This window comes from Spermophilus citellus (assembly GCF_964194105.1).
Source record: "Spermophilus citellus genome assembly, chromosome: 7".
NCBI lineage: Eukaryota > Metazoa > Chordata > Mammalia > Rodentia > Sciuridae > Spermophilus > Spermophilus citellus.
In genome coordinates this window covers 26,124,771-26,144,660 of record NC_138188.1, presented here as the reverse complement: position 1 = coordinate 26,144,660, position 19,890 = coordinate 26,124,771, and the positions used below count along the sequence as shown (strand labels likewise).

General features: G+C 54.4%; 1 protein-coding gene across 2 annotated transcripts in view; it reads right to left on the bottom strand.

Annotated features, from left to right (window-relative positions):
- Positions 1 to 863: 863 nt before the first annotated feature.
- SEMA3F (semaphorin 3F) overlaps positions 864 to 19,890 on the bottom strand; it is a 29,391-nt gene continuing 10,364 nt past the window's right edge. Inside the window, exons 3-19 of one of the 2 annotated variants that reach the window (XM_081300754.1) lie at positions 11,738 to 11,898; positions 11,569 to 11,631; positions 11,338 to 11,457; positions 10,500 to 10,592; positions 8,858 to 8,951; positions 7,061 to 7,180; positions 6,694 to 6,833; positions 6,451 to 6,565; positions 6,218 to 6,287; positions 5,918 to 6,062; positions 4,747 to 4,969; positions 4,074 to 4,162; positions 3,917 to 3,958; positions 3,574 to 3,731; positions 3,309 to 3,376; positions 2,887 to 3,020; positions 864 to 2,214 (exon numbers count right to left, since the gene is read on the bottom strand). In XM_081300754.1, coding sequence (XP_081156880.1) covers positions 1,804 to 2,214; positions 2,887 to 3,020; positions 3,309 to 3,376; positions 3,574 to 3,731; positions 3,917 to 3,958; positions 4,074 to 4,162; positions 4,747 to 4,969; positions 5,918 to 6,062; positions 6,218 to 6,287; positions 6,451 to 6,565; positions 6,694 to 6,833; positions 7,061 to 7,180; positions 8,858 to 8,951; positions 10,500 to 10,592; positions 11,338 to 11,457; positions 11,569 to 11,631; positions 11,738 to 11,898 — 2,246 coding nt within the window. In that variant the 3' untranslated portion in view covers positions 864 to 1,803. The remainder of the gene's footprint in view (positions 2,215 to 2,886; positions 3,021 to 3,308; positions 3,377 to 3,573; positions 3,732 to 3,916; positions 3,959 to 4,073; positions 4,163 to 4,746; positions 4,970 to 5,917; positions 6,063 to 6,217; positions 6,288 to 6,450; positions 6,566 to 6,693; positions 6,834 to 7,060; positions 7,181 to 8,857; positions 8,952 to 10,499; positions 10,593 to 11,337; positions 11,458 to 11,568; positions 11,632 to 11,737; positions 11,899 to 19,890) is intronic. The other variant, XM_081300755.1, reaches the window with a different exon arrangement.

The following is a 19,890-nucleotide window of genomic DNA, read 5'->3' as shown; positions in this document are numbered from 1 at the left end:
TACATATGTATTTTGGTGCAACAAAGTCTCTGATCTGCAGAGGTGGCAAGGTTTTTCAAGTGCATCTTTTCCAGTCAGTTGTCAGATGGGGGAAATCAAGCCCCAGAGCAGGTTTGGTACTCCTGAAATCATGGAGAAGTGGGGCTCTCCATAATACCTGCTCCTGTTCTGGCCCTAGGACCTGCCTAGGGTTGCTTCTAGGGCCTACCTGCCTGGTTGGGGGGCCTGAAGCTCTGTTCAGATGCACCACATTGTTGGTGAAGTAGTTCAGGTTGAGTTGCAGACTGAGTTCCCAGGCTCTGGAGATTTCCCACCCCCAACCCCATCAGACAACCCAAATCAGCTCTTAAGGCTATCTACATGGGCCCAGAGCCTCCTGGCTGGACTCCTTTCCTGAAACCTGTTTGCCATTTAGTATTTAACCCTGCCACTGACTCAAAAGACCACAAGGGGGTGCCAGGGTACCAGACACTGAACACTGAGGTCTTCTCTAAACAGGATGCATAGGAAGTGGACACTGGCTCTTGCCATAAGCTGGAAGTTTATGATATTCACCCTGTTGGATGGGATCTATTTAGAAGTAAGACTATTTCATTTGTGCCAGTTTCCGCCTTTGAGCTCCACCCCCTATTTCCACACTGTAAGTGGCCCCAAAAGTCCCTGAGACCCTTCACACTGCCTAGGGACTAGGGTAGTACTGGAACTCAGGCTGCTTAAACTAGACCTGATTTAAAAAAAAACAACTGGGCTTTTAAAAGTGGGGCCAACCTGCTATCTCCCAGCTCCCCACTTGTCTCCCCTTACCCACCAGGTGTGGCCCTAACCCCTCCCACCACAACCACCACCAAGGAGAGAAGCCAAAGTCTAGTCCCAGAGCCAGTGTTTATTAACAAGATGGAACCCAAGGGTGACTGTGATCTGGGCAGCAGAGGGCTGCCAGGAGCCCCCACCCACCTACCCAACTGCCCCCAGAGCTATTTACACCCACTGCCTGAAGTGGTGGGCAGAAGGGGGCCCTGGGGAGCCCCTACAAGCCCCAGGCCTCCACAATGGCCCCTCTCCCCTCACGACTTGGGACTCCCTTCCACCCTGCCTGTACCTGGCGCCATTGCTGTTTTCCCAGCCTCCAAGTCAAGGTAGCATAGGAAAAGCTAAGGAGGTAGAATGGGGCAGCACTGCTATCCAGGCAGGGAGGGGAGAAGGGGCTGAAGATCCTGCCCCACCCAGGTAGGACTCCTCCTGCCCCCAATAAATAGAGAATAAATACCTGGGAAGGGCTGGCCTCGACTAAGTGCCCCCAACCAGGCAGGGGCCAGCATCCTGTGATGACCCCTTCTTCCCTTCTGAGTGCCCTGAGCCCCCACACCCAGACTCCAAAGCAGTCCTAGCATTCGTGCCTACACCACAGCACAATTGACAGCACACATTGGCAAAGATGTATGGTCCGTGGCCCTTCAAGTAGGGCTTGCTCCTTTCCTGTGTTCTGTAGATCTTGGCGTCCTTCAGACAAGCAGACTTCCAGATGAGTCTGGGGACTGTGTGGTCCTGGCCTGGCCCTGCCAACTCACTGGGCCTGATTAGGTGGGCTCAGTTTTCTGCCATTTCTGACCAGCATGGGTCTAAGTTCTGGATGAAGCTGCTGCTGAGGCAGGCTATGTACAACCCACCAATAAATACTGTCTTTGCAGGGGCAGGGTGTGTATAGAATATAGATATTTTATATATATATATATATATATATATCTTTTATATTAAAAGGAATGAGGGCTAGGCTCGCCCCACACAGGGCTCAGGCAGCTGGCCTCATGTGTCTGGAGGGTGGTGCCGGCGATTCCGGGGCTTTTTCTGGTCCTGGGGCTCAGGAGGCCTGGGCACCTCTGGAGCCTCCCTGGGGCTTGGGGGCACATGACGCCAGTAACCCTGGCAGTACTGGTGGATGAGGCCCACTTCTGGCTGGGCGAGCAGCTGGGCCAGCTCCTGGTAAGGAGGCGTGGGGGGACCTGTGCCAGGGGGCGGTGGGGCGCTCACAGGCAGTGGGGGGAAGAGGGCAGCATGGACAGCATCCCGGCCCAGTACATGCAGCTGCACCCGCGTGACGATGTGCTTGAAGTTGTTCTCAGTGGCCGTGCAGGAGTAGAGGCCACGATCACCGAGCTGCAGGGCGCGAAGCAACAAGCCCTGCTCTGTACGCAGGAAGCGGTCCTCTGCACGGATCTGCAGGGGCAGGGGCGGGGCTCAGCGGCTGGATGACCACTTTGCTGCCCTAGCCAGCTTCCAGATGAGACCACCTTTGTAGCCATTTCACGTAGGGGTACCCACGTGGGATTTCCATATACCAAGAAAAACCTACATGAAGTCTCCACATAAATGAGAAATATCTGAATAAGGTATCGGCACATATTTCCATTTCAGGAGGGATGACCCTATGAGGGTTCTGTACAATGAACGAGAGAATTTTGGAGCACACACACAGAATTTTCATTTAATGAGAATACCCGAATGTGGCACCCACATAGAATGTTCATGTAAAGAGGGACACCTGTAAGACTTTTCCACAAAATGAGGGCTACCATAGAACCATATACTAGAGCTCACCCACATGATGTTCCATACATGGAGGCATACTCCAATGGGGTATGCATATGGAATTTTTATGAAGAGGCATGCCTATAAATGGTTGCTCTATAATGACACCTATCCTGCAGAGTTTCTACATAACTAGTTGCACTCAAATTATTTCCATATAGGGAAAGAAGCTCAGAAGGGGTTTCATAGCATGAGGACATGTCCAGATTGGCTCCTACACTACATTTCACCCATGTGGAATTTCCACTGTACAAGGGACTCCCACATCCATGGTGCAGCACTGTGAGCACAGGAACTCACCTCTCGGCGCCGGTCACCAGGATCTCGCTGGAACAGCCACTTAACAGTGGCTTGGGGTGAGCGAGGCTGGCATTCAAGGAAGGCCGTGCTGCCTGCCACACCATACTGCACAGACTCCACAGCATTCTTGTTGGCTGTGGATCAAGTAGGCACTGAGTGGAAGCAAACTTGCCCTAGGCAGAGTATTGACTGGGGAGGGGCTGGCACCCAGGGCACCTACCCTCAAAGGCAGAAAGGCACCACTGGGCATCCACTCCTTGAGGGGGTGACCAGGGACATCCTAATCAAAAACCCCCAGTACCCTCACCCACCACTAACCAACTTGAGTCCTTACGGTGGGGACCCTGTAAGTAGTTTCATGGGCTGCATGGGGCTTCACACCATGAGGAGCACCCAGTGGGAGGCACAACACACTCACTCACCATTGGAGTTGAACCCACGGCACTGCCTGATGGGGTTCCCATGCCGGACATCCTGCCGGCGGCTCCGCCTGGATGAAGATAGCTCTTAAGGGAGTGTCCCCAGGAAGCTTGCCCCCTCAGGTCCCTGTATCCCCAACACCCCAAGGCAGGGCCCTATGTTCCCAGTGTAGTGATGTCTTATCCATATACCCTCCCAGGGTAATGCACATTCACCTCCCAATGACCAGGACAGGGACTAAAATTCTTAGTGTCTGGGGATCCATACCTCTTGGAGGATGCTGTATAGCGGGAGCAGGATTGGCCATCCCAGGCACAGTAAGGGTCCCGGGCAAGGCAGCAGTCAGCACAGGCAGTCCCATATGCCTGGCAGCGGTGCAGGCTCAGGTGTGTGACACCCACTGCTGAGGCCACATACAGTTGTTGCTAGGAGCAGGGGCAAGGGCTTGTCAGTTCCTTTCCCAAAGATAACCCACATCATTGGTCTGGGCTTCTTTTCTTCCTTGTTCCATGCCTTAGTTTCCCCATCCATATGCCAAAGGTATGAGCCCCCCCCCAAGGGAATGTGGGTTCCATCCTGATACCCCTAGCCCACATTGTCAAAGACTCACCCTCTTAGAAGAGATGGTCATGGTCTTAATGGGTGCTGGGTCCTGGAAGAAGACAGGGATCAGCTTGGGACTTTGGGACCTCCTCCCTGCCCTGAGGTCTAAAGTCAGGGAAGGGGACTGGGGAGGGTCAAAGTGGGGAAGACAGGACCAAACCCACCTTGAAGACCTCCACCTCCTCCAGCATGAGCTCCTCCACCTCCTGGTCATCCTTAGGCAACACAATGACCTTCTGCACTGTCCCGCGGTCTGGAACGGGCCGGGCAGGACCTCAGTGGGGCTGGGGACACTGGGGAAGGGGCAAAGCTTCAGCCCCTTCCCCACCAGGACCCCAAATCCCTTAGGGCAGTGGAGCAGGCATTCCTTGCTGAGGTTAAAGGGTTTCCCTGGGTTCAGGATAAAGGAGGTCACGGCCAGGGTCTGCCTCCCTTACCCCATATTGGGCCCTGCTGAGAACAGGACACTGGGGCATTCCTTGTGTCAGGAGTTGCTAGAACTGTGGGTGCATTTCTCCGTATGTGTACATATGCCAGCATGTGTGTTAGTATTTGGATCTGGGTTATCCTAAGTGCCTGCCATCTATCTCAACCCCTTTTCTGTCATACTATGGCTACCAGGTATCCAGTGTCACTGCTCCTCTGAGGGTGGGAATGGAGTTTTTCCATCCTTAGCCTCAGCTCTCCTGGCAAAAGGGAGATTCCCAAAGATGAGTATGACAGAGCTGACCTGATGAGCCCATAATAATCCATAGGAGGGCAGGTTCCAACCCCAGGGACCAGCACCCCCTACCCAGTGGGCCCAGTGTCAGAGGGGCTGGAAGCAGTAGTGGGTACCTGTGCCCAGGAAAAGCACCTCATAGCGCCCATCAGCTGCATCCACCTGGTCCACAGCAACAGTAGTGAGACGGTAGGGAGCACCTGTGCGCACCACCAATGGCCGCCGTTGCAAGGGGTATATGGCCTGGTACATAAGTGGGTGACTACGCATGAAGTTGATCACTTCATCAGGATAGTCTTTGGTGGACTTCATGGATGGTGTGAAGGTTCCGCCAGGACACTGCAGGTAGGTGATGAGTGTCAATCCCAGGCTGCCCGGGTGGGGCACATGGACCCATTAGCTCAAGAGAGGCCTCTGTACTGTCTCTCCCCACCACCTCCACTTTCCTGCTTTCTGCCTTGCATCAGACCTCTCTGTAGCTCCTTTTGTACCAAGGTTCCAAGGTCTCATGTTGTCAAATCCATAGCATCATACACTATGACCTTGTGGTAGCACCTGGCCAAGCTGACTACTCCCTTCCCATATCCTCATCACCCCCCTGCTGTCTCCTTCCCTTCCTTTCTGGCTATCCTTGGGATCTTGCCCCTCTCCCTTTTGCTGAGCTGGGCAGCAGACCCTGAAGTCATCCTAACACACTAGACATGCTCTCCCCTTCCCTGAGGCTATCCTCTCTGCCTGGGGCTCAACCTGCCCACTACCCCAGCCATCCTGCCATCCTTCCAACTCCAAGTTCACCTCTAGGGGAAAAGCTTCCCCATGCCAGTCTTAACCCTATGGAATGGCATCTGCTGCTACATTAGATCAGATCATGCCTAAATCTCCTGCTGAGTCTCCTGAGGTGATCCAGGTCATACCAAGATAAAGCAAGATGCCACCCATTGCCATAGAGACCCTGCAGGGCTGGCCTTGCTCTCTCCCTACTTCCTTGCTCAATGTTAGCTAGCCAAGGTGACTTCCAGCCTGCCTCCAACTTTTGCCTTGGAGATTCTTCTCTCTAACCTTCAGCTCCTCCAAGGAGGATTCCACCATACCCAATCCCCTATCCACATCACAGGATGCTGTCTGTTTCTGCTCCTTCACAGTCTGATGCTTTTATAACCTAGGGGTTTCTGAGCATCATGGTCCACCTCCCCAACCAGTTGTGAGCTCCAGGATGGTAAAGCCCATGTTTGGCAGACCCAGAGTAGGCCTCTTATAAGAAGATGAAAATGAGAGGCAGGTGCTTACCGTGCCAGGCCGGGGGTAGGGCATCTTCCCTGAGAAGGGCATCCATTGGTAGTTGGGGCCCTCCTTGTGGGCAAAGGGTCCATTGAAGACCATTCGAATGTCAGCCATGGAGTAGACACAAACGGCAGAGCCTCGAAATACAGAGCTGTGTGCAGGGCAGGTTGCTATGGGTGGGGCAGAGCCTCGGCCCAGGGTCCTTACCCTCCCCAGCCTGCCCCAACCCCAGAGCTTGTGTCCTCCACAGGTCATAATCCCCCAATCCCGTCACCCTGTCACTGCTGGCCTCAACCCTAGCCTCACCCTGAAGAGGTAAAGACAGCATAAATGACGGGGTTCCTCACATCCTGGGTCTGCTGAACAAACACGTCCTCTGGGGACAGAAAGAGAAGGTACTGGAGGAGGTCTTAGGCAGGAGCCTCAGAGCCCTGCCCATTTCTACCCAGGGAAGGGGGCCCACCAGAGGTACCCTGGGCTTCCATCCACCCTCCATCCCTCTGCAGCCATAGGACCCTGCCTGCCTGCTGGGCACTCACGGAGCTCATCAAAGTGAGTCTCAATGCCATCCTCTCCTGGTACAGAGCAGACAAGCCGTGCCTTCAGGAATGTGCTCCACTTGTTGACTAGACAGCAGTGACCACCGTCATCATTCTGGGGGTGGGGCAGGATGTCAGGTCAGACTAGCTCATTCATACCCAAGACCCTGCCAGAATGAGCAGGGTTGAAAGAACCAGAGCTGGGCCTGTAGAGGGCCAGCAAGGGGCCCTATGGACACATACCAGGCAGATGCGCCCAATGCGGGCATATACAGCAGGGCTCTGAGGTGCCTCTGTGGACCGCTCTCGGAAGAAGAAGTAGAGCTTGTCATCATTGCGTTCTGCACTGTCAGGGATGAGCTCAGCGTGGATGAATGCAGGATCTATGGATGAGCAGGTTCAGCTGCATGAGCCTCTCCTCTGAAGACACCCCTTTTCCCCAACAGAATCACTGGCCATGTACAAGAACACCCTTGACTTTTCTCCAGATAAGAAATCACCCTGCCCCACCTAGGTGCAGGACAAAAATTCCCCCATGTAGGTTTCTTAAGGATCTCCTTGCCACATCCCAGATGTACTGCCCACTTAAGGTCTTGCAGATTGCACTCACCATTGAGCCACCGGGAATTATACTGATCAGTGCGCATGGCTGTCTGCTTTCCAAGTGTGCGGAAGATAGCTGCATCAGTGCCCATAAAATCGATGTACACACCAGCATAGAGTTCCTCGTCTGTGGGTAGCCAGTGAGTCAGTCAGGGGGCTGCCCTTTGTTATGGCCAGGGCATCAACCCAGTGATCCCCAGGTAGGGTCCCATCTCCACCCTCAGACTTCCCAGGGTATGACTGCATCTCCTGTAGGGTACTCTGAAGTATTAAACAACTGGCTCTGAGAGGGCTGGGAGTAGTAGCAATGAACTCTGATTAGTAGCAACAGCCAATCTCTGATGTAAATACTCCCACCACAGCTGATCCTGAGCTGTTATCACCCCATCTGCCAATACCATTGTATAGTATTTCTATCCCATAAATACAATAGATGAAAATAACTCCAAGAGCATAGATAATAATAAAATGTAGTAAAATAATTAGGGAGTAATAAGCTTTGAGTATTACCTTTTTTTTGTTGTTACCTTTGTTTTAGTGTAATTTATTTTGATCCTAAATTTTTTTATTTTTATTAATTTTTTTTTCAATGCTTGGGATTAAATCCCAGGCACTCTACCACTGAGCTACATCCCCACCCCATTAATTTTGTTGTTGTTGCTGTTTGCTTGTTTGTTTGTTTAATTTTGAAACAGAGTCTCAGTAAGTTGCCCAAGCTCGTCTCAAACTTGTAATCCTCCTGCCTCAGCCTCCTGAGTCACTGGGATTACAGGCGTGTGTCACCAGGTCTATTTTTTTTAAAGATGGACAATACCTTTATTTGTTTATTTTTATGTGATGCTAAGGATTGAATCTAGTGTCTCCCATGTGCTGGGTAAGCACTCTGCCACTGAGCTACAGCCCCAGCCCAGGTCTGTCTTGATTCTAAGTTTTTATAACTTAATTTTAAATAATATCTATGTTTAACAACTGGCTCAAAAATTCCTGAAAATTTAACCACTGAGCTGGCTCCACCACACCGATTCATGCTTTCCCTCTGAGACTCTCCAGGGAAGGCCCTGTCTTTCCCATTAGACTTCCTGGTCTGGAGCCTGTGATAGGGCTAGGACCTTCTCATTCGCCAAGAAGAGTATGAAGTCCACCCCCTGCCCTAGGGACCTTTCCCAGGCTTGCAGGTGGCACAGCGCCCAGCAGCTGCTTTGCAAAGCAGTTTGGGTTGGGCAGCCAGAAAGCAGGCAGAGTGCCTGGGCCAGGGGACAGGGGCAGCATCCCCAAAGTGGGGGATCCCTAGGGGCAATAGCTGCTCCTGAGCCAGACAGGACCTCTCCTAAGAGAATCTTCAATTGTCCCTGAAGATTCCTGCCCAGTCAAAAAACAAGCTCTCCACAGCTGGGTCAGAACTCTCCACTGGTGCTTCCTTGTGGGCCTCTCCCAGCCTCCCGGACATGTGGAGGAGCTATGGGTTGCTTCATATCACCTTCAGTACACATTCAGCTAGTCTTCTCTTCTAGGCAGCCTAAGACCTGGAAGGTTCTGAGCTTTACATGGATCACGCAGTGTGTTTTCAGGGGAGGACCTGGCCCCTCAGTGCCTCCATTCAGCCCTTCATACCACCTAGTTGCTGCCCCTCAGCTTCCATGGGAATTTGACTTGTATCCCTTCTCCCTACCAAGTGGGGCCCCATTGGGGGTTTTAGGGATAGCTTGGTCATGGTCTCTGCCCTGGGGTATTGATCCCCCTCCCTAGTCCAGTGGCTGAGGCCACATATTCAGATTGTAGATCTGGGGAGGGTGGAGGCACTCACTGATGAGAGCTGAGGCTGTGTCCAGCTTGGGGTCATATGGACATTTGCCCTTTCCTGACTCGAGTCTCTCAGGCTCCAAGTAGAAGATGTAATCCTGCAGGGCAAAGGAGGGCTTAGCAGTGTCCAAGTCAGTCCATAGCTAGAAAGGGCATCATCAGATTCTCAAGGCAAGAATGAGCCCCCAGGGATACCCTGAGCCCACCCCCTAGAATCCCCAGGACTCTCAGGCTTGTACTCCATCCAGGCAGGTCTCTTGGGGCAGGACCATGCTGTGGTTCCAAGGGATCTGCTTCCTAGTCTCAGGTTTCAGGCAAGACCTGGGAATCAAGTCTCAGAAGGTTTGACCTTGGGGGCTATGAGATGGGCATAAAGTGGCTTATAGGGGATAAAGATCCTCCATGCCAACTGGCTCAGGAGATGCTGGCCAAGACCCTTTTGGGCCACATAGGACCAACTTTTTGAGTTGTGGCTTCTTTTCCTGGGCCAAGGAGAGACCGCAGACCTGGCCAGGGCAGGGGGCACAGGTTAAGGGCCTGGGTCCTGTACTTTGCCATCAGATTAGACCAGGCCAGAGAGCTTTAAGATTGCTGTGTCCCCAGGCTTTACGCCCTACCTGTAGTCCTCAGGGTAAACAACAGGCCAAGGCTTTCCTGCCTCTCAGCAGAGCCCCCAGGCTCCACATCTCCCCCTGGGAGCCAGGAATTGGGGGATCCAGCCCAGACCACACGGAATTCACAAAGCCCTAGTGCCTCCCAGCCTAGCCTGGAAGATGATAGGAGGGTTGGTAAAGGTACTGGAACCAGGATGAGCTCCTGGGCCTGGCAGGAAAGGTAGGGAGAAGGGAGGGAAAGGGGAGAGGACAGAGACAGAGGCAGGAGGAGGTGGCAGCAGGTGGCAGGATGGTGATGGGAAGGTGCACACAGGCCCACTTCCAGTTACACTCTGCACACAATTTCCTGCACACACAGGGGCTGCACACACAGCTCCACACATGTCACCACCAGCACACAGAACCCATGGCTTACACCCTGGACACACACTCATGGAATGGAATGACCCGACTTTTCAGCATTCCCCACTACACATGCACACACACTCTATCATTCACCGGCAGCCCCTGTCCCCCTGCCCGCCCCTGCCCAGCCCCACCTTGCCCAGCCCAGATCTGACTCCTGACTAGTGAACAGACATCACCCGAGAAGACAGCCCCTATTTGTGCGTGTGCAGGGTTCCAGATGACCCACAGGAGGCATGAGCACGGACACCTATCAGTCATGCATCAGAGGGCACGCACATGCCATGTTCCCACTCTGGGCACTGAAAAAGGGTGCTCGAGAATATGTTGGTATGTGCTCATGCAAGTCTCCACACATGTTCTCAGGGTGAGGCACAGCTGTCTCCAGGGCTCCTGTCTTCCCCACCTGGTGGCTTCATGATTTCTTGCCTGCAGGGGCCACACTGAAGCTGACAAGAATCCAGGTTGGACTGCCTTCGTGTCTAAGAGCACTGCAGGGGAAGGGGTGGGAGCGGGGTGGGGAAACAGAGGTAGAGGGGAGCCCCTGCTGGACTGAAGGGCAGGCTCAGGATGAGTTGACCTCAGAGGCTGTGCTGCCTAGCAAAGGCCTGGAGGGATGAGGCCCACCTGGCGTGGGGCTGCAGGTGTTGGGCGGAGGGCACTGTCTGTGGCTCTGCTGCCGCGGCCTTTGACCACCTGCGTTCGGGTCCATGGTGAGGCCTGAGAAGATGAGGAACAGGGGTTAGAGCTGGGGGTGGCAGGGGCTGGGGGAGCGGGCTTGGGCTGCCAGCCTCTCACACCACACAGGCCAAGTACACACGTGAGCACAGGGCCCCCAGAGTACAGATATGCATGTGTACGTGCACGCATACACACAGGCTTGGCACACACTTACACACACATGTGCCCCTTAGGTCCAGTCGCTCTCTCTCACATATGCCCTATGAGGTCACACCAGCTCACATACATGCCCACATGGAAATGGAAAAGGGCAGAAGCAGGCAGGGTGGAGCAGAACTGAAGAAGGGGCAGCTCCCCCCAACCCCTGAACCCAGGAGAGGAAGGTAGCTGTCCCTTAGGCCACATGGCAGAAGCTGACCCAAGCATCTAGCCTCCTGAGGCCAAGGTCCCTGCCAGCCCCTCTGGCTTGGCTGCAGGGGAACAGTCCACAGACGTAGCCAAGAGAACTGTTGTCAATGTATGGGGCAGGTGCTTACTATGTGCCAGGCATAGTGCTAAGAGCTTGGGATCATTAGCTCTCTGCCTCCGCCTCACACCGACCTGTGAGAAAGGCAGTTGTTAGCCCCATTTCAGGTGGAGAAACTGAGGCTCAGAGAGTTGAACAAGGTCACTCACCCACGGTCACAGGGTTCAGAAGTAGTAGGGCTGGGGCTCATGCCCATCAGGACCCTGAAATGCAGGCATCAGTGGGGATAATACAGGGCCAGGGTGGGCCAGGGCTTACCTGAGCGCGGCGGCCACGGTTCACATAGGTGCACATAGGGTTGTAAGCTCCTGTCCCGCACACATACAGGTGTGTTCTGTTCCAGGGCTGGATGAGCCTGACGAAGTTCCCACACTCGCCCTGAGACCAGAGAGAAAGCTGAACAGATGCACAGATACCTGCCTGGTCCCATCTCCTCTCTGGGTTCGTTCATTCACCCTGCTTCCCACCTGTGAACCCCACAACACTCACATTGCCATTCTTGCCTGAGAGCACGCACTCTTCAATGCGCTGAGGGGAGGCCGCCCAGTGGATCTGCAAGAGATGGGGGTCAGAGGGTGCAGCCTGCTGGACAGGGCCCTGTGCCCTGAGATCCCACGCCCTTATGTCCCCCATGCCCTACTTCTAAGATGGCCCTTACAATGAGGGGTTCGCGATTGATGTCATGTAGGTCCAGGGACAGCACATAGTCCTTGCTGCCCACATACATGCGGTCATGGTCCTCATCCTTGAGCAGAATTCGGTAGTCAGTGGTGTTGAGCAGGAAGTTGAAGAAGTGGGCAGTGCCTGTGGCCTTTAGCTCTGTGAGTAAAGGACAGGGCACCAGTTAGGACTTTCAGGTGACCATCCAACCACATTCCCTCTGAGAAAAAGCACTGAGGTCAAGGTGTCCCTCAGGGACCCCTCCACATCTTTGTCTTAAGTCTCTTAAATTTGATCTCCCAGAGCCTCTGTAACTTCTTCTCCAGTCCCTGACAGGCTGGGAAGAGAAAGTGGGACAGGTGGGCAGGCCAAGGAAGGAGTCACACCCAAAGCTGATTCATAGTCAGCCCTAGCCAGCACCAATGAAAGGGCAGTGGGTTTCAGGCCAGGGTGAGTGATGGCATCAAAGTGTCTTTACTCAGTGGGGGTTAATGCTCCCACGCTCAGGGTGAGGCCAGCTTCCTACATGAGCCTAAAAGGGTTAATGAGCAGGTAGGAATGGGGGTCAGGAACACATAAGACACATCCAGCATACAGACGCTGGCATGGAGCCTCGATGCCATATCCTCACCCTGGCTGTTCATCAGGCAGAGGACACAGTTGGTACACAGCCAGGTCCCCACCTGGTTTGAAGCAGGCTAGCAGGATTCTGAAAAGTCCTGCCATGCTGTCCAACAGACCTCTGGCTTTTTCCAGACTCCAATGGAATGATGACTCCAATGCTAATGATGGAATACTCAGGCCACTTTGAAGTCAGAAAGAGGGGGGAAAGAGGCTCTCTCCTTAGTGCCTGAGAGCCCCCGGGGCTGGGACAAGGGGCTGGTTGGGTCTCTGTTTTCTATTTGGCATAAGTCTAGCAACCTTATCCCCCTTACCCCCAAGACACTGGGAAAAAGTCCTCCTTCCTGGGGAGGAAGGACAGGAGGGAGCTCAGCCAATGACAGACACAGGACTATGAGAAGCTGCCTCTGGGAAAGCTAACGTGTCCCCTTGGTAAGCTCCTTCTCTGCCCACCCTCACCTATCTTTAGTTCAGCAAGCGAGAAAACATGTGATGAGGGTGATGAATACTTGTATGCACAAGAGGCTAACGTGGCAGCACATAGAAGAGCACATGTATACACACGGTACAGGTATGTGTGTGCGTGCGTGTGTGTGACACACACACACACACACACATCCTGCAACAGCTGAGGCACTCAGCTGGTAACCCACTTCACAGGTGGGGCAATCAAGAGGGGGGCCTGGGCCAGGCTTTAAGGCACCTGGAGGAAGAACAGCTGGGATCTGAAGCCCTGGGCACAGACTGAAGTTGGCACTAGTAAGTGGCTGTCCTTGACTGGCCTGGCTGATCCTGACTCCATTTGTGTGCCAGGGACCCTAGGATGGGCTGGGGACTTTGCCTGAGAGTAGCTTCAGACAGGAGCTCTAAGATGTGCTGGGCTGGGCATGTAGGGTAGATGAGGCGGGCTGGGGGCCAGGAGCTCCAACAGCTGATCTGGAGTTCATGTCTGGTACTAAGACCTCACTCTGAGAGGTTGGAGGGTCAAAGTAAGGCCTTGCCCTTCCCAGACTTGACTACACAGCAACAGAGAATACAGGTGATGACCTTGGCCGGCTGCTGGGACGCAGGGACGCCAGGATGCCAAGGGATCAAAGGGCCGATTCCTGCCTGGCTATGGCCTCACCCACCAGTCCAGCGGCGCCTCAGAAGTCCTAGGCAGGGCGGCCTGGGCACCTGTCCTGCACCTGTTGTTGGGCCACTCGGAGTCCCCCGCCTGGCCACCCAATCATAGTGACAACAGGAAAGTAAACACTCCCTTACCCCCCAGGACTGGGAAGTGGCCAGAGAGGAAGTGGGACTGCCAGCAGAGCCCCTACAGGCAGGGACAGCCCGCCAGGGGTTATTTATACCCTGGCTGGGGGCATGGCCTTGGTTATGCCCTCACTCATCCTGCTGGGCTAGGGGGTGCTTTGGGGACAATGGAGGGGTGAGGGGCAGAGCTCAAGTGGCCACGTTCAAACATAGCACCTGGGATAGGGGAAGCTTCAGACATCTAGCTCCCAGAGACCCGAGCAGTCATAATCCCTACCCTCCATCCCTGCTCATCCTTGACCTCCATAATCCAGACCCTCCCCTCTGCTTGCCATGACTACCATGGCCCCTGCCCCAAGTCCAAAAAGACCCCAACCTACTCCCTAAGTCCCAGTGCTCCCCAGCTTCCCCTGCAGGGGAAAGATTACTTGGCAAGTGAGGAACCTGAGTGCACAGAAGGGGACAGGAGACTAGCCTTCACCCAACACCCTGTCCCTGCACCCTCTCCCTATCTGTCCCTGGGGGGAGGTAGAGTGGTGGGCGCCTTTCACTCATTCAATCATCAAGCACTACCACATGCAAAGCCTTGTGCTCACTTATCCAGTTTGTAAGTGAGGACATCAGGGAACAGAGAAGGGAAGTGACAGGCCAGAGTACAGCGGGGATGAGATTCCTACGTAGGTCTATGGCTGAAGGACGGGGAGGCCCTGGGAAGCCAGTCCTGGTGGTGGAGACCGCCTGCCAGCAGAGCCAGGACCGGAAGGTGACTCGCCCTCCATCAATAGGACACATGACTCAGGACCCTTGGACCCCTCCCAGTGGCTGCGGGATATGGCGTCAATGGCTCTGGAATTACAGGACCCTCTGGTGTCACAGGACGTGATACTTTAGTCACTGTGGCAATGGTGGCAGGGTAAGGAAGCGATGGAACCCAAGATCAGGAGTCCTTGGCTATGGCTCAGTTTCTAGGGAGGGCTTTGTGATCCCAGTTGGGGCACTCTGGCTCTGTGGGTCTCATTTCCCTGCCTAGGACATATCCTGGACCCTCCTAGTACTGACATTCAAATTGATCCTGAGTGGGAGTCCCTTTTTGATCTCAGAGAAAATGATAGCCAGGCATCCATCTGCTCTTTCCCCATTCCATGGGCATCTGTCTTGTGGGGATAGGAGAGCTGGGACAGGGTCCCAAATTCTCTGCCTGAGGAAGCAGGCTTCCTTCTAGATGTCACTGTCTCTTAGAGGATATCCTCCCCCATTCCCATCCCTGCTGCCCCATTTCCTAGTGCTGGGGTGGAGAGCAGAGAGGGCTATGGAGAAGGAAGGAGCTTCCTGTTGACTCAGTCCCAACCTCTACCAAATCCAGCAGGTCCCCACCCACTTCATCCACAGAAACAGAGCTAAGTCCCAAATCATTCATCCAAACTGGACTACAGAAGGGAAAACTAAGGCAGAGAGATGTAGGGGTTTCTCAGTGTCCCAGGTAGAATTAGGGCTAGGGCTCTGGCCTTATTAACCCACACCAGGAACATTGGTGGCAGACAGCAGGAGAAAATAAAACAAGGAGCCCCAGGAAAGTCCTGTATTCCTAGCTGCAGAGAGGAAAACCGAGGCTCCAGGGAAAATGGCGATTATCCCAGGTCGTATATTGAAAGGTAGAATTGGTGTCTAGTACCCCCCCTAACCCATGCACCACAGGACAAAGGAACTGAGGGGCCATATTCATCCAAGGACCCTGGATCGGAACAGAGGTGGTCAAGTAGCCTTAGGTACCTTTCCTCGATACCCACAGTTTATCAGTAGAGGCCAGAACAAAAAGGTTCCAGGGGCCCCAGGTGGCATCAGTGTGGGTAGGGGCTGATGTGAACTTAGCCTGATCATATCCTCAGGTCAGGCCCACCTCAGCACCACTTGTCCCCAGCTCATCCCTGATAGCAGGAGTGTCACCCCTCCCGCATGATCATAGCAAAATTGAGGGAGGGCTGAGGCCCAATCAAGGGTTCGTTGGAGGTCAAGATTCTAGCCCACGCAAGCTTTGACCTTGGCAGGAGGGAGGGTGGTATGCCTGTGTGATGCCTCCTGGGAAGGCCCCCACCCCATCCTCTCACCAAGGCTAGGCATGAATTGGGTGGGGCAACATCCGGGAAGGATTTTCCCCTCATAGAGGAAGGAAGAGCCTTTTCTGGCATCAGACACCTCATTTCCGCAGCCATTTGCTGCCTCCAGGCCTCTCCCTCAGCCATCATACAGCCAGTATTCTGGCCCAGAATGGCCTGGCCAAGGTTCTGAGGCAAGGAACATTCTTTGTGCCTGGGGGGGCTTCATCCCAGGGGTCTCCTCATCTTTAGGAAGCAGCAGCTGATGTCTTACTTAGATAAGAGGGGGCAGGAGACAAGGACAGGCACTGAGGAAATGTGTACACAGCTCTCACCAGAGACCCCAAGTGTATGAGGGGTCTGACCCCTGTTGCCCATCTCTAGGATACCAGGTCTGCTGCCAGAGAGGCAGGGTCTGCAGCAAAAAGAGGGTCTTGGAGCAGAGGTGAGCACTCTACCCCCTTGGTTACAGCTCCACAAAACAGGAGGGCCTGACTGACAGATTCACCTCCCCGGAAGAGCTGGGGTCCAGAGAGTGACAGAAAGGTCTCTGCAGTCTACCTCTGACCTCTGACTTCATGTGGGTTAGTACAGCCCTAATCCTTGAGCTTTAGAGAAAGGGGATTGGGGGTAAAGAGGTGGGGTGTGCCGGCCTGGGTCTTTGTTAGTATATTCCATCAAGAAGACAGACCTCATGACCTTCTGAGGTTGGAAGACAGTGACAGGAGAGTCAGGGACCAGGCAGTCTGTACTGGACACCCCCTGTGGGCTCTAGGGAGGGGGCCCCCAGCCGCTTTCACTTCCCCAAAGCTGTAAGGGGCCCCAGAGGAAAGTCCAGGGCTGGACTGGCCCCCTGGCTTCCAGCCTAATCCTCTTTTAATGAGCGGCCAGCCGGAAGGCCTCAGCCCCTGGCCACAGCCCTGCAACCCTGGGAGCCCCAGCCAGTGTGAGATGGGGGCAGGGCAGCCCAGAAGCCTTTGCATTCATGGTGTCCCTGCTCAGCACACCCAGTCCACTCCTACCCCAATGCCAAGCCTTCAACCACTGACCAGGTCAACCCAGGGTCCATCATCTGTAATGACACCTGCCTTGTGCTCTCATGGACCTTCTTGGGCACTCACCATTTATTGGAGGCCAGGTCTTAGATGGAGCTGAGCAGGGGAGGCTGTCAATGCTGATCCCTTTCCCCACCTTGGGTGTTCTGGATAGAATCCCTGGAAGCCAGAACCAGGGTTCGGCCCTGGGCTTAAGATGCCTTGCCTGGTGGTAGGCTCCAGGTTCCTCTGGCCCTCCTAAGTCCCTCAATACTTGCCCCCCCATCTTCTCTCTGGCCAGGCTTTCCAGATTGAAGATCCAGAGGCCTCCCAGGGAGCATCCACACCCACTCCCCTTCCCCTCAGGCAGGTGAGCCAGGTCGGTGCCAACAAAACCAATTAAGCCACTCTCACCCAATTAGCAACTAATTATGGCCTCATAGTCCATTCAACATAATTAACATGTAAATGACTCCTCGTGTTTATATTCAATCACCACTCTGATTGAATTTAATTTAAATGTCTGAACTGGGGATCCAGTTACTCAATTTCACCACCTAGAGCTGCCACTTCTGGGAATGTGGCTCCTCCAGGGGAGAAGAACCCAAGCCAGAGAAAGGGGTGGGGGACAGTGCCACTGGTGCAGGGTCGGATGGAGGCTGTCCCTACATCCTTGGCACATCTATCCCAGGGGTTCAGGGAGATGATGAGGTGGGAAGAGCTCTCAGTGGGACCCTCAAGATGGAAAATCCTCTGGAACAGGGGCCTCTTCTTTTAAGGGCTACTGTAAACATCCCAGCTGTTCAGTAAACACTAAGCAGGGGTAAGAACAGCCCAGCTGGGCTAAAACTCTGCTCCGTTCTTCCCTCCCATTTCAGTTGCTGGCGGGTGGGGGCTGGGGGCTGGGGCCTACAGGCCTAGGCATGCTGTTCCCACGACCGTTCTGCCCCAGTGCCCACCTGCTCCGCCCAGGAGGACAGGCTGGGGGGCTGGCTCATCTCTGAGCCAGGAAGAGCCAGCCAGGAAGAAAGGAGCAACAAGGTCATCCCCGGGCACACATCAGCCCAGGACCAAAAGTTCCACACCTTGCACCCACAAGACCATCCAGTGACTCTGGACCCTCTGTCCCAGCAGATGAGGGCTCTCCAGCCTAAGTGCCTCCACTAACTCCTGCTCATCCCATGGCCCCCTGATGCCTGATCATTCCAGGTCTGGGCTGGTGGTTCAGGAGCCACGAGGTTCTACACGGATACTTAATGGTGTGAACCTATGAGAATACACGTGGACATTTGCAGGGTGGGCAGAGGCCAATGCCTGGGCTATCCTTGGGGAGGACACAGTATGATCAAGAGAAGTCCTGGTGCGGGGGTGGGAGGAGGTGACCAGGGCCTGACAGGTGGATCACACAGGAATGTGTCCCAGGAAAGGTAAAGGGGTAGGGAGAGAGGTTGGTCCTAAGGTGAAAGGCTTGCGCTGATCCATTTCTCAGGTGGAGAGAGTAAAAGGGCCTTCAGAGATGCCTCCAGTTCCAGAGGCCCCAGGGGCCCACTCCTCCTCCCACATTCCAGACCTGGCCCGGAAGCCCCTCATTCCTTCCTCCACCACCACCTCCTCCTCCCAGTGACTACAAAAGACAACAAACTCTCCACGGCTCATTTACTCCGATAAATCACCCAGCTGGACAGGCCAGGATGGGACGACAGGCTGGTGGGTGTCAAGACCCTCCCCCTGCCCTGGGCCCATCCCCTATCCCTGCTGCCCTCCTTGGACTCCTGTAGAACCTGAAACCTCTCCACATCACCCTCATAGGATGCCAAAGACAGTTTAGCCCCCTTGTCAATATATTCTGATGGGAAAACGAAAGCATGGAGAAGAGATCCGGGCTCAAGGTCAGCTTTGAGGCTGTGGCAAGGCTAGATCAGAAGCCCAAGCAGGTCTAAGCGGGCAGCCAATTAAGAGAAGGCAACGGGTATGGCACACAGGCCTAGTGCTGGTACAGGAAGGGGTTGATCAAAATGATACTGCAAGCATCCCTGGACTGCGGCCACCTCAAGGGCCAACCACCCAGCTTCAGTGCTTGCAGGAGTCCACAAGTCCCCAAAATTCTAGGCACTGCTCTGCTAGTTGTAATGTGTAATGTAATGGGGGGAAACCAGGGCTCAGAGAGGCTAAGGCACTTGTCTGAGGTCACACAGTCAACAAGGATAGAATTGAGGGTTTGTCTGCCTTCAGGGCCATGCTGACCGGCTGATACACAAAGTTGAGGACTCTGCCCATGGAGGGAAATAAGGGCATCCACACTGGGTCCCAAGTCAGAAGAAATAAGGTTCTTGGCTCGTTGCTATAACTTCAGAGGAAAGACTAAATTGGGGTAGGAAGTCAGGGAAGGTTAGTGTTAGGAGTGGGTGAAAGTAAGTGGGGAAGAGGGAGGGAGGAAAGAAGGAAGAGTGGGGGAAGGGAGTCTGGAGCTGAGGTGTCCAGGCCCCAAGGGCTTGTGGATCCTTGCTTTGGGTTGGTCTCTGCCCTACACAGTAATGTACCAGCTGGCTAGCTCTTGTCCCTCCTGTAAGAACGCCACAGTGGCCCTAGCAGAGCCTCGTCCCCCACCACAGACCGGTTCCCTGGATCCTACACCAGCAGCCACAGCCCAAACCCCATTCTCTGCTAGGTCAGGACCAGTGGCCATGGTCTGGAGCCCAGGAGGACTCTACCCTCTCCCTCGGCAGCCTGGGTGCGGGACTGCAGGCCTGCCAAGCGCAGGCGCCCACGTGAGCTGGGCTTTGGATTGAGGCTGCAGCCTTCTGGCATCCAGACCTCTGGCAAAGGCCCTCTTGCTATTTCTAAGAAAAATGCAGCAGGAATCCTCTCTGCTTCTCCAAGGGCTCCCTTGAGACAGGGCTCAGATTCCCAGGACAGCACCAGGCCAGGAGAGGCAAACACATTCTCTGCCCTGCTGTGTAGATGCCTGAGTGAGCAGCCCAAGTCTGGCCACCCTAACACAAGCTGCAGGAGCCACAACAATATCCACAGAGGGAGTCACTGGAGGTGATCAGGTGCCCCAACCAGGCTCTAAGTTGATCTCAGCAGGAGGCTACTTCCAAGGCACCCACTCTCCCCAAATGCATCTCTATCATTAGAATTTTCCCACC